We start from the raw sequence: 25262 nt of genomic DNA on the forward strand, positions 1-25262 counted from the left end.
GTAAAATGATAACAATTGAAAAAAAAAGTCACCACCAAGAATTGAATTGCCAAACTAAAGCAATCATATATGTTGCTCAACCGCTGGGATACATCTATAGATATGTCAAATTATTTTGCTGGCAGAAATATATTTTATTATATCAGAATTATAAATTTTAACTGCATCCCCAAAATTGAGGCCCCATTTTTCTGAGGCCCTGGGCTGTGGGCCTGTTTGCCCTGGCCCAGGGTCGGCCCTATATATATATATATATATATATATATATATATATATATATAGATTGTCAATAAAAAATTCAGATGGCAGTTTAACGAGTTGATGCTAGTCTCTCACTGAGTCACACGCTTTTTTCCTCTTCATTCATAGCTTTTCTTCTTTTCATTTATTTGAAAATAATAAAACACTCCAAAAACAGTCTCTATACAAAAACCTAAATCCGCTGAATCCTTCTGCTCCTCGTATCAAAAAACAAAATCTCTAACATCGAGTGCGCTAAATCCTTGGATGTTGCGATTTTCTCATAAATTTTTTTACTTTTCTAGTTTCTACTGAGAAGGTTCAAGTTTGTGTTTTTTTCATTTCCATTCTAAATTCTAATCAATGGCTTCAAGATCTGTCGAAGGAGACCAATCAACGCAAGCTGAAGATGATTACAATGCCATGCTTTCAACCACTGATGTTGAACTTCTCAAACGAGCTTGGCGTAATGAGAAGGCAGCCCCGGAGATTCTTCCTTTTCAATCGGATTTGATTGCACGTGTCAGAGAACAAATTGAATTGATGGTAACATCTCAAACCCTATTGCGTTTTTTGTTTTTGTTCTGAAAATTGGGAGTTTGTTCTTGTGATTTGATTCTTGTTGGGTGTTGGTTTTTGCAGGAAGAGACTGTGGAGGAAAAATCTAGTGTTGGGACTGACCCTCTTTCGGTGTCTTTGTATCAAATGGATTTGGATAGAACCCTGTTTCTGTTAAGGTCATATCTTCGTATTCGTATCTTGAAGGTAAACAGCTATAAACTCAAACAAGTAATTCAGAAAAATGAACCAATGATTTGTTGTTGTACTTGTACACTCGAATATTAGCAGTGACCTTATTTAGTTGGTATGTTAGTTGTTATGTTAATCGAAGTCGGAGTATTAGCAGTGACCTTAACTTGGTTAGTATATGTTAATCGAAGTTGGAGTGTTAGCAGTGACCTTACTCGGTTAGTATATTAGTTATTATATTAACCAAAGTTGGAGTTGTCAATAATTCTTGGCTTGATACCTTTCTCATTATTATTTCTCGTATATATAAAGGTTACAAGGCTATATCGGTAATTACACTAAATAATTACATTTAAACTAATTCCTATTCACATCCCCCCTCAAATTGATGCTGCTTGTCAATGAGCATCAATTTGCTAACAAGAAACTGATGACGTGGACGCGGAACAGCCTTGGTAAGAATATCTGCAATCTGCAACTGAGTACTGACATGAGGAAGTGATATTATTCTGTCATCATAAGCGTCACGGATTGAGTGACAATCAACTTCAATATGTTTGGTGCGTTCATGAAAAACAGGATTCGCAACAATTTGGATGACACTTGTATTGTCAACATAAAGTGAAGTTGGCTCTATTTGAGGAAATCCAAGTTCAGCCAAAAGACCACGAAGCCAAATTATTTCAGAACAAGCAGCAGACATGGCACGATACTCAGATTCAGTAGAAGATTTAGAGACTCTCGCTTGTTTCTTACTTTTCCATGAGATCAATGAAGAGCCAAGAAACATGCACCAACCAGTGACAGATCGTCGAGTATCAGGGCACCCTGCCCAATCGGCATCACTATAAGCACTCAATTTAGGAGGAACTCCAGTAGGAAAGAATAAACCACGACGAGAGCTTCCCTTCAAGTAACGAATTATACGACGAACTGCTGCCAAGTGAAGGTGGCGAGGAGAGTGCATGAATTGACTTAATTGTTGAACAGCAAATGATATGTCAGGGCGAGTAATAGTCAAGTAATTAAGGCTACCCACGAGTTGACGATACAATAAGGGGTCATGCAACAGATCACCATCATCACGATGATATTTAACATTAACCTCAAGAGGAGTATCCACTGGATTAGCCGATTGCAGACCAGCCATAGAAATTAAATCTGTGGCATACTTGTGTTGATGGAGGAATATGCCCTTGGATGTAGAATGAACCTCAAGACCAAGAAAATAATGCAAATTACCAAGATCTTTCATATGAAACGCTGCTTGTAACTGCTGTTTAAGGCTTTGAATCGAAGCATGATCAGAACCAGTAATAATCATATCATCAACATACAGAAGAAGTAGGACAATTCCAGTAGATGTTCTATGAATAAATAGAGAAGAATCGTACTGACTCTGAGTAAAGGAAAACCCAAGTAGAGTGGAGCGAAATTTTTCATACCATGCTCTAGGCGCTTGTTTCAAACCATATAAGGAGCGTTTGAGCTTGCACACACCCTTAGATGACGGAAATAAACCTTGAGGAGGAGTCATATAAATATCTTCCGTCAGGTCACCATGAAGAAAAGCATTTTTCACATCTAATTGATGAAGAGCCCACCCGTTAGAAGCAGCTATAGAGAGTACTGTACGAACAGATGTCATTTTGGCAACCGGTGCAAATGTCTCATCATAATCAATTCCATATTCCTGCTTGTTTCCTAAGGCAACCAAACGAGCCTTGAAACGGTTGAGGGACCCATCAGAATTCAATTTCACAGAATACACCCATTTGCAGCCAATGGGTTTAACATCAGGAGGACAAGAGACAATATCCCATGTGAAATTCTCTTGAAGAGCTTGAAGTTCCTCATTCATTGCTTTTATCCAACGTACATCTTTAACAGCCTGTGAATAACAAGTAGGAATAGATATGCTAGAGAGCGTGGCAGTCAGAGAAGTATGTGAGGAATCATACCTGTCTGGTGAATATCTATCTGGTGCTCGAGATATTCGACCAGAACGTCGTGGTTCAACCGTTACAGGAGCAGGTGGCGGTTCAGCGTCGGGAAGGGGTGTGGGAACCTGTTTGTGTTTTCTGACATATACATGACCTGGTTTATAGCGTTCTATAGATTGAGGCATAATAGAAAACTTAGGAAGAGTAACAATATCATTCATGACAGGAGAAACACATGGAAACATAAACTGATTATCAAAAAATGTCACATTCCTAGAAATGCGAAAACGATGGTTAGTGACATCATAACACACAAATTCCTTATGAGAGTGACTATACTCCATAAACGCACATTGAACAGACTGCGCTCCAAGCTTATGCCTTTCAAATGGAGGTAAGTGAACAAAACAAACACATCCAAAAGTATGTAAATCATTATAATTAGGCTGAATTTTAAAAAGACGAAAAAAAAGAGAATCGAGATCAATAACCGTAGAAGGAAGACGATTGATCAAGAAGACAGCTGTGGAAAGAGCCTCCACCCAAAATCGGGGTGGTACAGAAGCTTGAAGAAGTAAAGTGCGGGTCACATCAAGCAAATGACGATTCTTGCGTTCTGCCATCCCATTTTGTTGAGGGGTATTGGGACAAGATCGTTGAGACAAAATGCCTTTTTGTTGAAGAAATTCTTGAAACTCACGAGACATGTACTCACCACCAGAATCAGAGCGAAAATTTTTAACATTTTCATGAAATTGAGTTTCAACATATGTCAGAAATTTCTTAAACATAGAAAACACTTCAGATTTAGACCGAAGAAAATATATCCAAGTAAAACGACTATAATCATCAATAAATGTGACAAAATATTTATAGCGAGCATGAGAAACTACAGGAGACATACCTCATACATCACTATGAATCATTTCAAAACAAGAGGAAGCCCGATAAGCACCAGACGGAAAAGGAAGTGTTTTACTTTTAGCTAATTTGCAAACAGAACATGAAAGAGAGGCATTAGAAACAACATTTTTATTTCCCAATAAACCAGTTTTAAATAAATGAGATAAAACGGCAGAGTTAGGATGACCCAATTTTCTATGCCAATCCTCATAAGAATTCAAGACATTATTACAAACAAGAGATAAATGACTAGAAATAAACTGAAGTGGAAACAGTCTTCCCACTTTAGGCCCCTTCGCAACCACCTTCCCCGACACCTGTTCCTGCACAAGGCAACCATCACGAGAAAAATTTACATTACAATTATTATCAACCAATTGACCAACAGATAATAAATTGGAAGCAAGTCCAGGTGCTACAAACACATCTCGAAAATCAGAGTTGAGGTCACCAACATTCGTGATAGAGAGAGCATTACCATCCGCAATTTGAATTTTCTGATTACCATGGTAAGAATGTAAATTGTGCAAGTATTCAGAAGAGGCTGTCATGTGATTGGATGCACCAGAATCAAGAAACCACGGGCAGGAAACATTCGAAGACTTACCCTGAATTCCCAAGGTTGAAAGAGCGGAAAGTACCATCTGTTGGATTATTTCAGGTTGGAGAGCACCACCATTAGATGGATTGGTGATGGAAGGACCAACTGCAGAGCTTGTACTAGCAGGAAATGCTTGCACCGAAAGTTGTGCTGATCGTGGAGGACGGGTGGGACAATCAGAGATAATATGGCCCCGCTGCTTGCAATAATTACAAAACTTCTTACTGCAACTCTGAGCAAAATGTCCAAATTGTTTGCAAGAGAAACATTAGGCATGTCGAATATCACGACCTTTACCTCTACTCTGAGGAGCATATGCAAACATAGCAGACTCAGAATTGACAACATCGTGAGACATGGATCCTTGAGTAGCAAGACGTTGTTCCTCTCTGAGAAGTTCACCAACACATGTATCTAAAGAAGGAACAGGATTCCTATTCAGCAAAGCACCTCTGACAACCTCAAATTCTGCACGAAGCTTCATGAGAAATTGATCTCGCCTACTAGTATTGTAGACCTCTTGGACATCCGCGAGAGAACTCTTGGGAACATCAACATGTATAATCGCAGAGTGTTCTGTCCACAAATTCAAAAAACCAGGATAATATTCTTGAACAGACAGATTGCCTTGTTTGTAATTGGCAATGTCTAGCTCCAACTGAAAACGTTTGGCCGCGTTGTCTAGGTTATAGATACGCTTCAAGTAGTTCCACATTTCTTGGGCGGTGGAAAAAGACCGCAAATTATTAATCATGTGAGGATCAATAGTACCGAGAATCCAAGTGATAATCTGAGCATCTTCTATTTCCCATGCATCTAAGTCAGTTGTCTCTAACGGTGCCAAAGAGACATCGTCCAAGTGACTCCATAATCCTTTCCCTTTGACATACATCCGAAACTGAAATTCCCAAACAAGATAATTCTTTCCGGTAAAACGAACACAAATATGATCTATCTCTTCTTCGGAAGCCATAATATCAGAGATGACTTAAGAACAATTTTGTTAACGTAACAATTTTGTTAACGTGAAACAAGAAACACCAACGGAACACTGAAGAAAATACTTGCCGACACCAAATCAACACCCCAATTCAGGATACTCGCCGACACCAAGTCAAAACCCTAATTCAGAATACTTGCCGACACCGAGTAAAAACCCTAATTCAGAATACTTGCCGACACCGATACGATAACACGATCAAAGCAAACACGATTTGTAAGCACCCGAGATTAGAATCGCAATCTTGGAAGAGATTACCGAGAACCGAGATGATTTCAATTACCGAGAAACGAGATCTACCGAGACGATTTCAAGAGCGACCCAGTGGGGTGACGCTGAATAAAGCCAAGATTAACCTAAAACTCACAGGTTTGATCGAAAACCTACTGATACCATGTCAATAATTCTTGGCTTGATACCTTTCTCATTATTATTTCTCGTATATATAAAGGTTACAAGGCTATATCGGTAATTACACTAAATAATTACATTTAAACTAATTCCTATTCACAGGAGTATTAGCAGTGACCTTAACTCAGATAGTATATCGGTTGTTATGTTAAACGAAGTTGGACTTTGGTTCAGTGTAGTCAAGATTGAGTGTTGGATCGTAGGATTGTAAAATCTTCCGTGCTAAGGATGCCTGAGAGTCCTACGATCAGAGAAAGATCGTTTTCGTCATTGGTATGGTCAAGATCAAGCTTTTTGAAGCACGGTTGTAAAAAAAACATGCTGGGGCTTTTCTTTAAGCATGTATTATAATTTTCATGTTTTTGCTTATATATGAAATTACCATTTTCCCTTTGGTAAGATCTTATGTGTCATGCTAATGATCCGAGTTTTATGATCTTTCACAAGCCGGACAATCCTACTTAAGATCTCGTGCTTGACTACATTGCTCCGGTGTTTTAACTCCTTTAACATTTTGCTCAAACCAGTGGAACCACCCAATAGCAGTGGCCTTATTGATCTTTAACTAGATTGAAATTCTATTTTTTGGTATAGCATCTATTTTGCGAGATAATGTTTATTACAACCTTAGTTTCTACCTGTATCATAGGTTTTATATGAATAAGGAACACATTAGTTGCTGAAATATTTGAATACTGATCAAGATGTGAGTCACCTATTGTTGTATATCCTAGATTGCATTTCGGTCAATTTTAATAACCACATTTATACTGCAGATTGAAAAGTACATGTTCCACATCCGAAAAACTGATGAACTTTGGAACAGGCTTTCTAAGGATGAGAAATTTTTCACCGAAAGGTAAGGCTGTTCAATGTGTTTTAACAATAAATTGTTCGGACTTCTAATTTGTTTTAAAAGGTAGTAGCAAAGTAGGATTCTTGTGGTTTTTAATCTAGTTTTCTGGTTGTAGGTGCACAGATGACTTAAAGAAACATCTGGAGGAGAGTGTTCTATCAAAACTGCCTGAAAATTATCAGTCTCATGAGAGGCAATCGATTATTAGCGAAGAGGATGACATGAGTAATTTTCCATTCTTGTTTGTCAATGTCATTTTCGGTTTTGATATTTTGTTATTTCCTTTGGACCATTCTGTCTGTCTAGGACTCGATGTATTCGAATTTGATTTGCCTGAACTGAAATCAGTCTGTTATAAGATTAAGAAGAATTCTTGTTAGTATTTTGACGAGCAATATGAAAGATTCTGGAATTATTGGATTGAATGACTTAAAATCAGAATCTGAGGATCATTTCTGTAGTACCTTTTTTCAACATATTGTGAACTTTATGCGTGAAGCTGTTTTGCGAATTTGTATCTTTCTTTGCTTATTTGACTTGAAATCGTTTTGCTAAAGAAGCATATGTGCTGACAATTAATTTGTGTTTGCATGTTTCAGTTCCTGAACCACGACTAGACACATTTGTTTTGTGTAGAAGTAAAGACTATCTCACAGGCATTCAGCTTGGAGACGGACCTGTTGATGACAGGCAATTCTCTTTTTCTTGCACGAATTTATTCCGCCGTTTTAAGAAAATTTAGAAAGCAGATTAATTTGATTGTTTTTACAGGTCAAAGCTGTTTGAAATGGAGGCTGGTGTCCTTTACTTTATATGTTACAAATCAATAAAGCCACTAGTAGAGAGTGGCAAAATTGAACTACTATGACCTCTTTACTACTCGTCGAAAAATAGCAACCTCTTAACTTGATAATGTTATATTTAGTTATGTTGTTTTATCATACTTTCTCTGTCCCAGATTATGTGATTCTAGAAGAAGAATAAAAACATTTGTACCACATACTATTTTGGTAATATTTTTCGAACTGGTGCATGAATGCTTCAATTCATCGCGCGGAGGATTCTTTATACTCTTTGAATATGAGGACACGAAACTGTTAGCTGCGGGTGATTAGAGCTCGTAGTGTCAGATAGATTAGTTCATTTTGTTGAGTTTTTTAGAGTTGGTTACTGAGTTGTTTAGTTTGGTTGTTAGAGCAGTTAGATACAAGAGTTTATTTCCTCTCTTCTTCCTTAAGCTAATGCACTTTTCTTCTTTTGCATCATTGGGTGGCATTTTTAAGATGGTATCAGACTTTTTTTAAGCTATGTTGTGCATCAATCTATCTTCATTAATGGCTCGCAATGCTACAAATCTTCCACCACCTCCTCATGTTATTCACCTATGGACCTTATTCAATGGTGATAACTCCTGTTCTCACTCGCTCGAACTATCATGCTTGGCCTACATTCATGCTTAGTTACAAAGCTTGGACTCGATGCAATATGTTAATACATTTGTGAATCATAGTGGGAAGCTCCATTGCTCAGTGCATTTTATTTCTGGAAAAGTCACTTCATGTTCAAAATGAATTAAAGAAGTGTTTCTTTAATGGTGACTTTATCTCAATTGCAAATTGAAATCTATAGCCTTGAGCAATATTCTCTAATAATTTCGGAATTATTCACTTATTGAAGATACTTTGGGAATGATTTCACCCCTATCTTCTAATATTTGCAACAGTGTACACAAATGCATTTATTCATGGTGAGCTGCAAGAAGTTTACGTAACAATTCTACAAGAGCAACTCATTACAAACCAAATTAGGTTTGCAAACTACTATTGTTACTCTATGGTCTAAAGCAAACAAGCAAGAAATGGCATCAGAAACTTGCAGGCATTCTTAGCAAGCAAGAGTACGAACAGTCAAATACATATCACTATCTTTTCACTCTACAACAAGGCTCGAAGTTCACCATACTTCTAGTGTATGTGGATGATACAATTCTTGCGAGAAATTCCTTAGAAGAGTTTGAGAGAATCAAAGGAATTATGGATAATGATTTCAAAATAAAAAACTTGGGAAAGATGAGATATATTTTTGACATTGAAGTAGCACATACCAAAGTTTGAATTTCAATATGTCAAAAGATATAATTAATGTAGACATAGACATGATCTGGTCAAAACTAGCATCTACTCCCCTTAACCTATTAGGAGTATTTACGGTGCGGTTTGAGCGGTTCTATTAGAGATATTCGTGGTGTGGTTTGAGTGGTTCTATTAGAGGTATTCACGATGCTGTTTGAGCGGTTTTGACATAAAAAATTATGCAAACCGCAAGGGAAAAAATTGCAATTTGATTTGGTTCCATTGACTTTTAGAAATAAAATCGAACCGAACCAAACCAATGTGATTTGATTCGGTTTAACATAACTTTGCAGTACTTTTATCATTTGCTTCTAGTGGGCTACAGTGATTGATGTATTTACTTAAGAGACCTCAAAGCCTCATTCATAAAGTCACTAGTTTTTTATTGTGATGAACACATTGCAGCTAATTCAATTTTTAATGAAAGAACAAAATATTTAAAAATAGATCATCATTTTTCAGGAAAAATATTCACAGTAATTACTCAAATTGATCCCTATTCCACCCAGTCTCACCTAGCAGATTTCTTCACAAAAACATTCAAGGTTTTCAACACATTCACATTTATCATGCTTCAGCTTGTGGGAGGTTGTTAAATAAGACACGAGATGAGAAAGAATTGACGTTAGACACCCAGTAGATATTAATGCCAATTATTTTCATTTTATGAACATGACAAAAAAGCCTGAACAAGGTTACTACTTTCTACAGATGGGAAAAATAGAAAAATATCAATAAATACAATCTTAAGATATAAATTGAAAATCTTCATCTCATTCTATAAATATTACAGTACAGTCTAGTGAACAGGACTCATACTCGAAGCTTCTTTCCGGGGGTGGGCTCATCTTCATACTGGCCAGCCTCACCATTCCCTTCCTTATCCATCTTCTTTCTTGAAAGTATCTTGTTGATCTTGTGCAAATCATTGTTGAGTTTCTGGTCCTTGTTTTGCTTACGTGTTTTCCGACCATCTTGCATCTTCACACCAAACTGGAATGCAGCTTTTGGCATTGCTTCCTTCTGCTCATTGTAAGTGGCCCATTCCTCTTCGGTTTCAAAGTCCCATCTATGAAGACGGCCCTTTGCCTGTCCAGACAGAGCACATTTCAATATTGGATCTTTCAACACATTGTTTGGTTATAAGCAAGCTTACCAAAATTATTAATTTTCTCAAATAGTTATTTCAAGATAAATACAAGTATCAATGACAAGATATATCAATGTTACTTACCCTTCCTCCCATATCCATTTTAGACAAGTCAGCTTCCTCGTCACTGTCCACTACCTCGCGGTTATATTCTTGATACCCAGGGTAACATTCAGAGTAACTCTCTGAGATGAAGTTGGGATCTTTCTCACGAGCATCTTGCTCCCTCAGCTGCTGAAGTCTCTGGTCATCTCGTTTAAACACTGATCCTAAACCTCGGTCCTTTTCTTCTTGAGTCATAAAGCGTGGATCTTGTGGAACATTTAAATCTGCTTGGACATCATAAGTCTGCATATTTTGCTGAAGATATTGATCAGGGTAAGCCAGTTGTTCAGCATACTGGTACTCCTGCCATTCTCCTTGGTAGCCACCAACCATGGCTTGTGTTTGCATTACATCATATCCATTCTAAGACCAGACAATGAAATGAAAAAAGATAGGAAATTAATACACCATCAAACATAATTCAAGTAGAATAAATCTTCCGAAAGATAGAGAAGCATAAAAAGTATAATTAATTTCTGAATAGTTTTTGACTTCATATAAAATTTGGCTTATTTAACTATAGTCCCTACAACATGAGAGTATTTTCTTTAGGTCCCTACCTACATTGTCTTTATTTCAAAAGCGAAGATTTAATGTTGCAAAGTAAACCAGAAACCCAAAATCAAAATACACGGCATCAACTTACCGTTTCTTGCCACCCTTGATCCATCATAGAAGGTGGGACAGGGCCATAAACAGGTTCAGTGAAATATTGAGGTCTTTCTTTGTTTCTAGGAGATTCTTCCATGTCCTCAGAGACAGGACTTGGAGGAGCAGGTATCTCATAGTTAACACCTTCACCAACAAAAATGTCATCATCTTCATCTCTAGCAACAGCTGCAACAGCTGGACCTTGATTCTCCCTTGAAATAATAGGATTTTTCTTCAAGGGGGGTGGAGGTGGAAGGATAGATTCTCTTTCTGTTTGATTCTTTGCCCCCACACCTTCAACCTTTGTCAGCTTATCCTCTTTGTCATATCCATTACCGACAGCCAAAAATTTCCCTGGGTAATAAGAGAGTATGGGGAATTTATTAACCATTAATTTTTTTTTTTAAGTAAAGTAAGTGCATATAAGATAGGACATAATGAATGTTATCATTCATTATTTCACTCTTATTTCTTTAACATTGAAAAGAAACAAGGGAGGTAGGTGTTTCACATCATTGATCTATGCCACTCAAACTAATCAAAAGCTTTTCACCCCACATAAAATTAGTCATCACAAACCATTGTAATCTTCTAGAAAAACTAACAATAATGCACCTAACAGAAACATGCCTTTGAGTAAAACTATATGAGTTCAATATTAACATGCATACGTCTAGAAGATAATAACCATAATTCCCAAACAATCTTCTTAGATCAATACCTTTAGTATCTTTTTCCTTTTTCTTCTTCTTTAGGACCTTCCCAGAAGAACCGAGACGGAGGTATGACATGATTTTAGCAATGCGATCTAGAACAGATCCATCAACATTAACTGTAACCATTTCCTATCCCAAATAAAAGCAAAGTATATCAGGAAAATGCAAGTATAGACAAGTTGTGTAACATAAGAGAGTAAATTCATGATTACAAACCTCGGGCACTGGACAATCAGCTTTACTACGGTGCAAGGTTGTTGGAATATCATGATGGTATCCACCCTCCTACGAGATTAAACATAGTTAAGTCAGAAAATAGATTTCAGAGAATTTAAAAAGAAAAAAAAGTAGAAAGATTATAAAAAGATTGGATCCACCAGTCTACAAACACGAGGTTTTTACCCTGAACCTCGCAAATGATCTTTCTTGTCATTACTTTGAGTATTATAATGTTAAGGTATCACTGAGATGGCAATGCGTAGGGTACTGTAATACTCATCCCCATACCCCCATTAGAAAAATATACATAGTACATACATGCTGAATACCTAAGTGCTTGTACTCATACCCATTACTTGCATTTTAACTATAATAATAAATCAACAAATAACCCACTAAAAACAAAATCGATAAATGACAAACTATCATTAGAGCTCGAATAAAACACCATTCAAAAATCTTCAAAGTGGTTCAGTGGCATTGGTTGGGACAATGAATAAGTACTCTGAAGGAGGTCTAGAAATTAACCAATAACAGTAAGTCTATAAAAAATAGCATTCAAATATCATCAAACTGAAATCAAAATATTATACTTACTTAATACATCCACACCAACAAATATCCAAAATATTCCAATACTAGCAGATACTAATAAGGTCTTTTCTTGATCTATTACCATAGATCCATAGTCTTCTTGTACAAATTTCAATGTTTATGCAAATTGTTGTTCTATCGGATCTTCTATCTGCCATATGCATGTTGCAATAATTGCATATAGCTTTTTCTTAATTCACTATTTTTTTCTTGAGGTTCGGTGGAAGAAGAACTATTTTGAAATTCCTTTGTTTGAATCAATCTACATGGGATTTTCAACTAGATTTTTTGTTGTTTGGGCTACGGAACAATATTACTTGAGAAGACAAACAAATGAAGAGGCAGAATCGGGAAGACAAAAACCAGTGTGTTTGGCCTAGGTTCGGGACGTGTGGAACAGCTAAATCATCAAAGATGTAACATAATTGAGATGATGAGTGCATCTTAGTGAATCTGATTTATAACTTACAACTATTTAGCTATTTTAGCATTGTGTTTAGATTGAGATTATAACTACATATCTATGAACACAGCAAAATAAAGGCACAAAATGAGGTACAAGAAAATGCCTATGCCATCAGATTTAGGTACAGAGAGATAAGCAAAAAGATTTTATTGATAAGATATCAACTACACATTAAAAAAAATTAGAACTATTTGATATTTTATTGAATAATTTCAATTGATATATTAAGTTTTGAATTTATATGAAACTGTGTGTTAGAAGTGCTCATATTCTTACTCATAATGCAGGGTTTTACCCTACATACCCTACTCATCATGGATATCTTTTGTGGGTACCTAACAGGTCCAATATCCATTGCAATGTTTTATGCACATCCCAATCAAAACAAGATGAAATATGTACTACTACTAGCCACTAGTTAAAATATCAAGTCGTATGATCATAGGATGGCTTTTTATATTAAGTCACGTGACTTGATGGTTTAATCTTTGAGCCTTCTTTGTCCATATAAATATAGTCAATATTCACTCCTCTCATTTCTCAAATAATTATCAGATTAGGTTTCTACACACAAACAAGAGCATTTGAGGGCACCTGTAAATTGCACATGGCCAAATGTTTTGTATCTTGGACTTGGAGCACAAGTATACACACATACAGCTGCCAGACTGACTATACATGCTAATTTTATGATACTAAAAGAGTAAAGCAATCATATGTTCCTATAAAACACTAGAGCCTTGTCAGCAAAATGGAAATGCTCACCATATTATAAATGAATGTCATTCGACCGGGAAGGAACATCTCATTTGTCTTGCTAATGCTCTGAGGCTTGACAATCCATTGATAAACTGACTGAAACAAAGATTAAAAGAATCACGACCAACAAGTGACAATAATTCTCAAACTAGTAGCTTCAATCTCCACTTAAATTGTAAAATAATTCTCCAGTTCCTATTCTATACAAATCTACAAATGAACCTTAGCAGTTGCTGTGCGAATCGACACTTGCTGGTCTTCCTTGGGTACTCTGTCAGAGAAACACAAAAACATAGCAATTTTTACTTAGACAAAGTTTAAAGGACAACAGAATGCATTAATCAACAGCAGTACAACCACATAGCTACAACTACTGGCTCAGTCACCTGGGTTTCCCGTCCCCATCATCCCCAGCATCTGGCTTCTTAATCTCACTCCTTACTTTGTTTAGTAAAGCATAATCCAAACCTTTAACCAAATGCGTATGCTCCACATCACCTGAACAGTATAATTAAAGCAAACAAGATAAGTTATCAACATCAGAGATTCAGTTAGGACTTAAATTTTTAGTTACAGCTAAAATCTTTACATATATTGATTCCACAATCATGCTGGCAATAACAGAGACAAAGACAAATACTTTATCATAAAGCAAGCATGTCAAAATGTAATCAAAAGCATAAGAACATAAACCTGAATAAGAAAAATTTATGAGAATATGTAGCATAGGGAATTCTAAATTCTGAGTTAACCTATTCACAAGATATTAGGATCTACAATATCTGGAAATTCAAGATCACCAAGGTTTAGGATGACAATTATGCCTATATGCACTACAAAGCCAGTCCCAAGCCCTCACCGGAAAATAAGGTGGGTGGTGTTATACAATTAACAACTAACATAAAACTTTGTTGAGACTTTATGGAACATATCAGTGATGATTTACAAGAAGGTACATAATTGCTAGTTTCGAGGTGAAAATTGGAGAATGTACTATTTTGTAGGTATCATGGTTTAGGTATATTGGGTCTAATTCACAAAACAATGAAGAAATAGAAGATGCCAATCACAAGATCCAACCAGAGTAGATGAACTTGAAGAACACTTAGGGGTAACATTTTGATAGAAAAGTACCCCTCAGAACTTGGAGGATAATTATATGAAACTGAATGTTGGGTAGTAAAGAGCCTATGAAAAAGGAAGCTTAGTGTTGCACAAATAAAAATGTTATAATAGATAAGTGGTCACAATAAGAGTAGGAACAAAAACAGTAGAGAAAAAGTAGGGGTAGCTCCCATTGTATAAAAGATGGTAGAGACCCTGGAAGACGGCTTGGGTATTTGTGGATGACGAGAAATTAGAAGATAGTCCAATAACTAGGGATAAAAGGAGACTATAGACAAAACCATTAAGAGAGTATTGCAGTTACGCAATCTATTATTATATACGATTCACGATAAAGAATCATAAATTTGCTTAATTCATGTAGTCAACCACATCTAGTGGGAAAAAATTCCAATTTTTGTTGTTGAATTATAGTCATGTTGGATGCACCAAAGTAATAAGCCCTCCTAAATACAAATATTTTATAACAATTAACAATCTTTATGCACATGCAGAAGAGACCTAAACCTTCAACAGTTAGCCAGAAAAGGGAAGAAAACAAACTTTTAGATAGTGTGTCAACTGCAGATCAAAGAAAAGATCGGCTTTATTCTGCTGAGGGCAGTGCAATAGCACTACTACAGCTGCTATTTGACGAGTGACAACACTTTGTACTAAATAGGGTATCAGACAGAGTAGTCATTCCCAGATAACGGAGCGGAGCGGCCGACCCCAAAAGTGGGATAGTGGGATAGCGTAAAGCGGGATGACCGCTATTTAATCATTCTTTTGACAAATTACATATAATAATTATAAATATGTATTTAACGTAAAATTAAACAAAACTCAAAAATCATAAAATATTCATAAATCAAAGCACACATGACTCTTGAAGTGCATAAACAACTATGAAGGAAGGTTAAGGTTGAGTTTCGACTCAAATTTGATTGAAAAATCCAAAATTACAGTTAAAATGTTGTAAATTTATGGGATAATATTGATTTTTTAGGGGGGAAAAGGTCGAGAACCGCTCTGCTCCGCTATCCCGCTATTTACCCTATAGCGGCCAGCTGCTATAGTGTTCTGCACCGCTAAGGCTCTTACCATAGCAGTTGGCCTCCACTCCGCTCTGCTATAGCGGGATAGTGCCGCTATTGGTCCCTATTGACTACTTTGGTATCACATAATACTACACTATAATGCAGCTATAGTGGGCATCCCAGAATAGTTGTATGTTAAAATTCCACTACACTATAGTGTCGCTATTTGACAACATTGCTTTTAAATTAATTAAACCAAGACCGCTATTGCTCAATGTAGAACAAAATGGTAAAATACGAACCTCCAAGGTACTTGCTCTTCTCAATAGATAATTTATGCGCATCAGATGCCCTATAAAAACATTATCACTGTTAGAAAAAACCAACTAATCATTGATACAGGGTATGCAACAACAACAAAAAAACTGTTTTTTTTTGTGCCGCATGCTTTGATTAAAAAAAATATGAAATGAGAAATAACGTGGTGGAAACCTTACGTAATATCAACAGTACCAGGAGGAGCAACAGCATGAAACCCAAGTTCAGTTTGTTCATAATCAGGATTTTGATCTTCTCTACGTTCTTTAGCTCGATCTCTATATTTCGGCAATTCTGGTTCTTCCGGTTTCTCTTCCCTGTACAAATTCCACTATCATAAACAAAATATAATAATTCACCCCATGGAATCTTACTATCTGCACCTCCCCCTCCATCAAAAACTGAGATTTCGAAAGAGAAAAAATTGAGATTCCATAAAATTTACTTGCGGCGAACTGGTTTGTCTTTATGATTTTTCTTCGAAGCAGTCATGTTGGAAACTCGATTGAAAGTGTGGTGAATGAAGTTTGAAGATGGTTATGGCGGAACGTTTTGAGTGCGAGATTGGATTTTTCAATTGAGGTTGTTTCTGGTTTAGGGTTTTGCGAGGGAACGAGAGAAGAAAGGTTGGGAGCCACGTCGGCTACCGGTGAATGAACATGGATTATGGACTGAAGTTACGGAAATACCCTTCAAATGCAAAAAAATAAATTTAAATCACTTATCACTTTAGATATTCTCCATTTTTCTCTCCTTCCCTTTCCATCCTCTTTATCTCTCTTAATTTCATTCTCTTTTGATTGTACTAGCGGGATACCCGTGCGTACGCACGGGTACTGGTACGGGACGCGAATTTGTTTTTAATACATAATAAAAATGAAATAAAAGAAAAATGAAATTGTAAAATAAAAAAAATTGATTAATATATTATTTATTTAGAAGATAAATTAGTAGTAAAGTTGTTATTGTTTATTACAATAATAATTTTTGTCATATATTAAAGTTAGATTAGTAGTAAAGTTGTTTTGGTTATGTACAACGGTATTATTTCTCCCCTTAATGTTTTCACATATTTGAAACAAATTATTGATAAATAAATTTGTTATCCAATATTTAGATTAATAGTAAAATTCTTTCCATTTATAATAGTTATAATTTTTGTATATATAATAGAGAAATGAAAATAATGTGATAATGACATAAAAAACAAAGGGTTAATAAATTATTTTTTATTTATACAGAGTGGTGATAAAAAAATATTTTAAAAAGGTAGTAGTTTGTTAAAAACATAAATGGAATGTGTAGAAATAGATATAATATTATTAATGTGTATATATAATGTTAAAATAGGTAAATTGAGATATGAGATATTTATAATCTATATATCTATATATAGTACAAAGTACATCGCAAAAGTCAAAACTTCCTCAAAAAAGAAATTGTAATAGGTCCAAAACATCTATAATATACAGAGAAGACAATAAATTGAGTTGGCCAAAAAAGAACTGACAAAAAGACAAATTTTCCAACGAAGAAAAGTATTTCCCAATGTTATGTTTTTTTTTAAAAAGGACAAAGGAAGTGGTATAGGAAATGGGCCCAACGACAAGGACTTAGGTTAAAAAAAGCATATAGTGGCCCAAGATAGAAACAGAAGTACGTATTTGTGTTACTTTTGTAAGTGAAAAGCCAATCATTCCAAAATAGACGGTAGGGTTTTGCCGCTGTGGCGAGGAGCAGGTTGACGCCGCAAGAACTACATTTCCGGAGCAATGACATATTCTTCGCCCTTCAATATTCCAGAGCCGTAAGTTGCATCTTTCATCGTTTATAAGTTGCATGTTCATTGTTGTGGTTTATAAGTTAAATCTGTTGTCTTTGCTAAATTAGAAACGAAGAGGAACTTGCAACTGAAAATAACTGGGAAAGACTCAAGAGGGAGGCCGAGATTCGGCGAGTGATGGAGTTGTTTGATGTAGCAGCGGTTTGGAGGAGAGGTTGGGAAAGACCCAACCGCATGAAGTGGAGGGGATGCTTATGGAAACGTGAAAGTCATTTTAGGGTGGTTATGGGTGCTCTTGAGAAAAGACGAACATCAGTGAAATGGAAGGCAGCTTGGCAAGCATTAAAATCTGGGGTGGGCGGAAATCGATCTGGAAATACCGTAGGGGTCGGTGAAAGGCGAAGTATGTCCAGAAGAGAAGCAAGACATACTGTTATTGTTTTATCTTCAGATTCAGAGAGGTAAAATGTAGGAATGATTTGTGTTACTTACATATTCATTGCTTGGCTTGTCTGTTATTAGGAATTTTTAGGCTGGACATGTTTTGATGCATGTAAGATATAGTTGTAAATTTGAAGGTAATAGATATAGGAATGTTTAGCAGCCGATTTAACTTCTGTTACTGTGTTGTAACTATTATATTAACATTGAGACATGTTCTAATGTTGTTTCTCGGGATGCAGGGATGAGATGCTTGGCAAAGAAAGTGATAATTGGAAGAACCCACGAAAGATTCAGCAAGGACAAAGTTCAGGTGTTAAAGGAAGGTAAAACATAGACTTGGTATTTGGTAGTTAGATAAAGTGTTGATTCATGTAAGATAAAGAACATAACAATTATATAATAAATAATGACAATGATTTAGTCATTATTATTGAAATGCTATTTACAAAGTGTTATTGTTGATTTTCTGGATGCAGGGAGGAGAGGGATGGAAGGGAAAGGAGTTCAGATTGGAAGGGAAAATCGGTTATGGTAGAGGATAAAGAAGAAGAAGGGTAAATATATTAATTTATGTTACATATTTATAAGCCAAATCATAAAAAGTTGTCCAACATAAAATCTGGTTTAGTATGATAGTTTGAAATGTTTATTTCTTTAACAGGGAAGCTGATGAGGTTGTTGTAATTGAAGAAGAAAAAACCTGGACCAAGGTGGTTTCAAACCCAAGAGCTTTGGGCAGATAAGTTCTCGTAAGTTATTTAGTAAGATTGTCCTTTTGTATGGATTTAATCTAAGTGGGTGAAAGTAATGCGTTGTGCTAACTCTATGAATCTATATTGAATGTGTAGCAAATTCCTGCTGATGTCATTACTGGATGTGAACTGGAAGGCAAGAAAGCCATCGGACTATACGACACGGATCAATGCAAGAGCTACCAATGTGACCTTAAGAAGAGAGATGGGGTGAACGAAATGTTTCTCTGCAGGGGGTGGTATGAATTTGGGAAAAGCAGGACTTTCAAGAAAGGTGATATCCTGCATTTCACCATAAGGTATCCCCCTGTCGAAGAAATCTTGGTTTGCGTTGTCTGTGGTAATGAATGAAGAATTTGAAGCTTGTAATTTGTGTTGTGGTTTAGAATTCAGTGACTTTTGGTGATGTTTAATTAAGTTTAATTACATTTTGTTGTAAAATATGTATGGACAAGCTAACTTGATAGTAGCTGCACTTTGGAACTTGTAATTATAGTAGTTAAATTATATAAATCAGTGTTTGTGATATCTGTTTTATTGATATATCAGTGGAACGATAATTAAATGGGTGTTTGTGATATTAAGGTGGATATTATATTTTTGGTATAAGTATAAAGTTAAAAGAATTTCCTCTAAAATATAATTTAACATTATTTATTCTTCTAAAATATTAATGAAAATATTTTAAATAGAAACAGTATAAAAGCAAATAGTAGAAAGAAGAATAATATAAAACAAATTAAATAATTATATTAATTTACATCTATGCTATTATATTGACATGAATATATTAATACTAACTCAATACATTATAAAACATAAAAAATTATTTAATTTAAAATATAATAATTAATTTTTAATTTTCTGTTTTAATATAACAAACTAAAGAAAATTTGATTGATTAACTATATTTTAGTTTAATAATGATAAAGCTAAAATTAAAATAAATTTTTGTTCTATAGAAATATATAAGCTAAATATATATATTAACTAATAGAAACGATTTGTTCAATGGTGATTATAAAATCAATATAAATTTAATTTGTAATCTTTAATTGTTTTTGCTATAAATACAAAGTAATGTTAAATAAACTAACATGTTTAATAATCTATCAGTTCGTCAACCATCAGTTCGTCAAACTTCATTTTGAAGACCTTTGAAACTATGTCCGGACGATCTGCTGGGTTTAAATTCCTTTTGGATAGGTGACGTGTAATCTCAGGCCATTTAGGATTGCAGGTAAATGTTATAAATAAATCAGGGAAACCAATTGCGCTGGAAATAGCCATTCCATCAAAATACAATTGATCCATATATCTCTTGCTACCTACAAATGAGGATGGTAAGACAACTCTTCTGCCAGTTTTAGAATGCGCCTGCTGCTGACTGCTTTCACATTGTTCATTAATTCTTGTATATTTCCCAACTCTTAGCTTGGATTGATTTTTTCTCAACCAGTTAAGTCGTTCTGATTCCATCATTGTATATCCATCCACTAAAAACTGTTGAAATAGTCTCCTTGAGTGCAGAAGTGTCCTCGCCTCATTTTTGCGTTCTTGCAATCGGAAACATAGCCAATCTTTGATAGTTTGACGATTTTACTTGGTAACCTGCTTTTCATGTTTAAACTTATGTAGTATATCATCTCTGTATCCATCTTCTCCGTATGGAAATATCATCGGATATTGATAGGATAGATAAGCTGAATGAAACTCATCTATCTGTTGGAGATGACCATCACGATGCTGAACAATGATGTCTCTCTTAGATGCGGTGTCCACGTCACCAACGATAAGAGCAGCAACTTCCGACACAGTTGGATGGTTATAGACACGACCGTCGGAAGATCTTTCCGAAATAAGTTTCAGTTTAAGATCTTGAAAACCTGTTTGTTTCATCATGTCCCTTGCCATTCTAAAAGCTTTGGCATGAGGATTATATTCATCTAACATCAACTTTAACTTAGTTACAATAGACCTGTCGACATTTTTGCTGTCCCTGTCATGAAAAATATGCCATGTTAATCTATAAAAAAAGTGTGCAATGTAAAGAAAAATAATGAGTTAGGTGAAAACAAAACTTGAAAGATTTGATTCTGTTGTTAACTTCATTGTCCGTATCAAAAATATATAGTTGAGCATATTTTGGTATTTGTCCTTGTTCAAGAAGCAAACTTCCGATTCTGTGGCGTGTTTGTCCGTGCAGTCGTAATGTTGGAGGACCTCCGCCTTCGTTGATGGAAGTGTCAAACTTCATTCCAGGGGATGTAAACGAAAACATTGCATTGTAGGTTCGTATGTTGTTTTGGGAAATTATTTGTATCTTTCAAATTGGGATCGAACAGAAGAGTGTTGAGAAGTGGTGGTGGTGTTACCAATAATGGTGCAACAATTTTTCCTCCCTTACAACATAAACTGAACTTTGGTATAGTTGTATGTATTGACTTCCCTTTACGCTCCTGATACCACATATAGGCACCACAGTGTGTGCACTCCCATACAGGATCTCCAATATCAGAGTATACTATATTTGGGGAAAAGGAAAAATTGTTAAAAATAGCAATCCACAAAAAAATTAACATGAAGAATATAAAGATATGTGGCTGTTAAAAAAAATTGACCTTCATCATGGGAATTCCGTATAAGAAATTCAGTTTGATCTTCATCTGAATCCAAATTGGGCTCCATAGCGTTGTCCGAATCAGTTTGGCTGCAGGTATCATCATTTGAGTAATCAGCAGAACCCAAATTTGTATAAAAAGCAGAATGTGGGCTCTGGGACAAAATAGTTTGGGGTGTTGTATGAAGGTTGGAAGGTGCATTAACAATTGGTTTATGAGGAAGAATGGTTTGATTGAAGCTGTTAATAAGATTTTGTCTAAGTGGAAGAGTAAAGCAGGGTATCTTAAGAGTGTTATTTCTTTTCAGAGGACGACTTGAAGAAGCTGGGTGAGACGATTTTGATGTAGTTGTGGGAAAAGGTGTATATTCCATGGAAGGCGTAGTTGGAATGGGAGTAGTTGTTGGGTTTTTGCTGAAATAAGGGTAAACATTTTCCTTATTGGCAAGGTGAATAGGAAGGATGTTTGTCATTCGATGGTTAGTTGAAATAGGACATTGGTGTTGGGTTGATGTAGGAGGTGTATTGACAGTATTTTCAAATGTCACAGAAGTTGGAATGGGTGTGAGATGCTGATGAGGGGTGTAACACCCCAATTCTACCCAAAGCATTTAGGCAAGAAAATATCAGAGTATTTAAAATTTCATACAACACAATTAGGATGTTACACTAAGTAACCAAACAAACACCTAGAAAATAAACGGACATCAACGATGCCAAAAGCATACACACCTGCCAATAAAATGATACATAACACACGGAAGATATGAACATATATATATATATATATACATATATCTCTCACTCTCAAAGAGGAGTTTTCCAAAATAAAGTGTTTACAATACACATCAACACATTATCACATATACATGTTCAAAGAGTCATATATAAATAAATAACAACAGACTCCCGACTCCCCGGTGTTACGTATCAGAGCAACTGACAAGACCGACTGGAGAACTACCTCTTCCAAAAGACTTCCAAAGCGGCTAATCTGCAGGATGCCACTCAAGCATCAAATCAGCAGAAGGGTGAGAATATAATTCATAATGAAAGCATGACAATTATAGTAATGCCAACAAGTATCATCAAGAATCATACAACAAAGTAATCCACTCATTCAACCACAATCAATATATAAGTAATTTGACACATGAATGATAACATAAATTATAAAGACAGACAATGATGAATGAGACTCGACTATGCATATGCATGTGGTACCAAATCCGGAGTAAAACTCCCTTGTCATTATGACAAATACACCTTTGCCGAGCATTATGCTGGGACTTCTTTCCCTAAGGAAAATACATCTTTGTCGAGCATCAAGCTACGACTAAACGTCATCGAGCATTTAGCCCCCACTGATGACCTCTTGCCACTAGGGCAAATACACCTTTTTACCGAGCATTAAGCCCCCACTGGTAATAATTGCCAATACAGGCCACCTGCTAATAGCATTCCGCCATTAACGTAATGAAATGTTATGCTGTGCAAATATATGACTCTATTACACGACAACAACATCATCAACAATATAACACGGTCACATACCCACGTTACACCGTTTATATTCTATCCAAAAGGATACATCACCAATTAATAACATCGTTATCAATCACATCACACCATAATTACCACACAGGCATTAATAAGCACACAGCACACATTCACCGTCAAAACATACTAGCCACATCGGCATAAATGATCGCATAATTGCATCACATCAAATTAATATTGGACATTGGCCCACAACTCCATCAATACATCATTCTCATAACAACAATTACTTGCCATAAGGCCACACAACATGTTAACAACAAACAACCAAACATCGTCACATATCAAGAATGAACATTCATTAATACATAACACATATGAACATGATCTCATGTTATCGATAATTAATCACATACCTCATACCAATACGATAACATTCACACAACACATCATCATGATTTATCATGTACTAGTTCACAAAACCATTTATGAAAATCAACCAACCACTACTACATCCTACATCATTAACAATTGCAACCAAGCACTATGATTATTTACCAAACATATCGCGCATATAAACAATTATGTGTTTTCATCAACAACACCTCATAACCAATTCATAACAAGCTAACCAAGCCTATGCTATCATATAAAACATCCAACTAGCTTCCTAACACTTCAACGGCGTACGAAACGGAGCTACGGATCAAAAGTTACAAGGTTTCAAAGTTTGGATAATTGAACACACTACACAACTCATCACTTGATCCTAATAAAAATAATGGAATACTACATCCTATGAATCATTTAATTAGATAATAGTATAGTTCATTGCGTTAGCTTTCCAACGCTTCGAACGGCGACAAAATCGGAGTTACGGTTCAGGAGTTACGAAGTTTTGGAAAAACAGAAAATGCTGTTGGCCGCTCAGCGGGCCGCTTAGGCCGCTAAGCGGAAATTCCAGAAACGGACCAACGAAAACTCCGCTCAGCGGGCCTGAGGCCGCTTAGCGGACCTGAGAAAAACCAGAAAAAACCCAGCACGAACAGAACTGTCTCAAGCCCCTTATACCCACCAAAACCACTCCAAAACATCATTATAACACCAATACAACACATACATACCATATAAACAACATAACATCCAAGTTTCATGGTTGATTCATTAATCTTTCTCAAAACCTAACTTTTTCTTCAAACTCAATCAAGCCATAAAAATGGAAAACAAACATGACCAATCATCCTAACACAACAAGGATATGATTCTATACAAAATACCAACCATGACATGTTTGAATCTTGCTATATCATGAAAACCTCACAACTTCTTACAAAACAAGAAAAATGGAAAATATGGGAAGGATGAAGAAGATGAACAAGAACAAAAACAAGAACAAGACTATAAGAATCATACATCCAAGATAAATTAGATTCACCCCCTTACCTTTGTTTGATTCTTCATCTTCTCCAAAATCCCCTTCTTCACTTTCTCTCCATCTTTGCTCTTCTTCTTTCTCTCTTCCCTTTCTTTCTCTTCTTTTTCTTTCCACCCTTTTTGCTTTCTCACAAATATCTCTTTCTTATAAAGAAAATATCTACCCCGCGGAAATGACCAAAATGCCCCTACGCTCAAATATCGTTCAAACTCCCCCAAAACGCGGAATATTACCTTAATGATATTTCTAGTACCAAAAATATGAAAACCTTCAATTAAATATTAGTCCGCCATCCCGAACTAATACCGACTGAAACGACTCCAAAAACGGTAAAATTCCAATACACGTCACAAACGTTCAAATCAACTATATACTTATTTTCCGGGCGTTACAACTCTCCCCCACTTAGAAGATTTCCGTCCTCGGAAATATCCCAAACACAAACAAACTTGGATACGCTCTCGCATCCGACTAACCAACTATCAAGCCACGGAAGCAACGACACAATCAGCACCAACAACGAATCACTCCAGCTAAAAGCCAAACAACCAAAACACAACAACGACAACGAGAGGCAATGCCCATACAATGCACTCATCGACTAACACCAAAACACAAGAAATAACCAAGACACAGACAACAACCCGGTCGCACAACATCCAAATAACCATGCCAAGACATAGCAGTCAAACATGTAACCAAAACATCTGGTGGTCTTATAATTCCTACCACATCCACTGTCCACAATTGAACTCTAACAATTCACACAC

General features: G+C 35.9%; 3 protein-coding genes across 3 annotated transcripts; 1 reads left to right on the forward strand and 2 right to left on the reverse strand.

The window, feature by feature from the left end:
- Positions 1-297: 297 nt before the first annotated feature.
- LOC131594963 (DNA replication complex GINS protein SLD5-like) lies at positions 298-7969 on the forward strand. The gene is made up of 6 exons (XM_058867170.1): positions 298-786; positions 883-1005; positions 6625-6707; positions 6820-6929; positions 7304-7394; positions 7476-7969. Exons 1-6 carry the CDS (start codon positions 604-606, stop codon positions 7570-7572), a joined length of 687 nt encoding a protein of 228 aa, XP_058723153.1. The 5' UTR covers positions 298-603; the 3' UTR covers positions 7573-7969.
- A 1504-nt stretch (positions 7970-9473) lies between these two features.
- LOC131594962 (suppressor of mec-8 and unc-52 protein homolog 2-like) lies at positions 9474-16622 on the reverse strand. Its single transcript, XM_058867169.1, has 11 exons — positions 16404-16622; positions 16138-16275; positions 15943-15992; positions 13883-13994; positions 13719-13767; positions 13503-13592; positions 11675-11743; positions 11464-11587; positions 10738-11096; positions 10071-10454; positions 9474-9925 (listed from the first exon to the last, which is right to left on the reverse strand). The coding sequence occupies exons 1-11, from the start codon at positions 16448-16450 to the stop codon at positions 9650-9652; spliced, it is 1698 nt and encodes a 565-aa protein (XP_058723152.1). The 5' UTR covers positions 16451-16622; the 3' UTR covers positions 9474-9649.
- Positions 16623-20536: 3914 nt separating this feature from the next.
- On the reverse strand, positions 20537-22030 carry LOC131597480 (uncharacterized). The gene is made up of 4 exons (XM_058870176.1): positions 21559-22030; positions 21313-21461; positions 21019-21188; positions 20537-20936 (listed from the first exon to the last, which is right to left on the reverse strand). The coding sequence occupies exons 1-4, from the start codon at positions 22028-22030 to the stop codon at positions 20537-20539; spliced, it is 1191 nt and encodes a 396-aa protein (XP_058726159.1).
- Positions 22031-25262: the final 3232 nt, after the last annotated feature.

Source organism: Vicia villosa, linkage group LG4, assembly GCF_029867415.1.
Source record: "Vicia villosa cultivar HV-30 ecotype Madison, WI linkage group LG4, Vvil1.0, whole genome shotgun sequence".
Classification (NCBI taxonomy): Eukaryota; Viridiplantae; Streptophyta; class Magnoliopsida; order Fabales; family Fabaceae; genus Vicia; species Vicia villosa.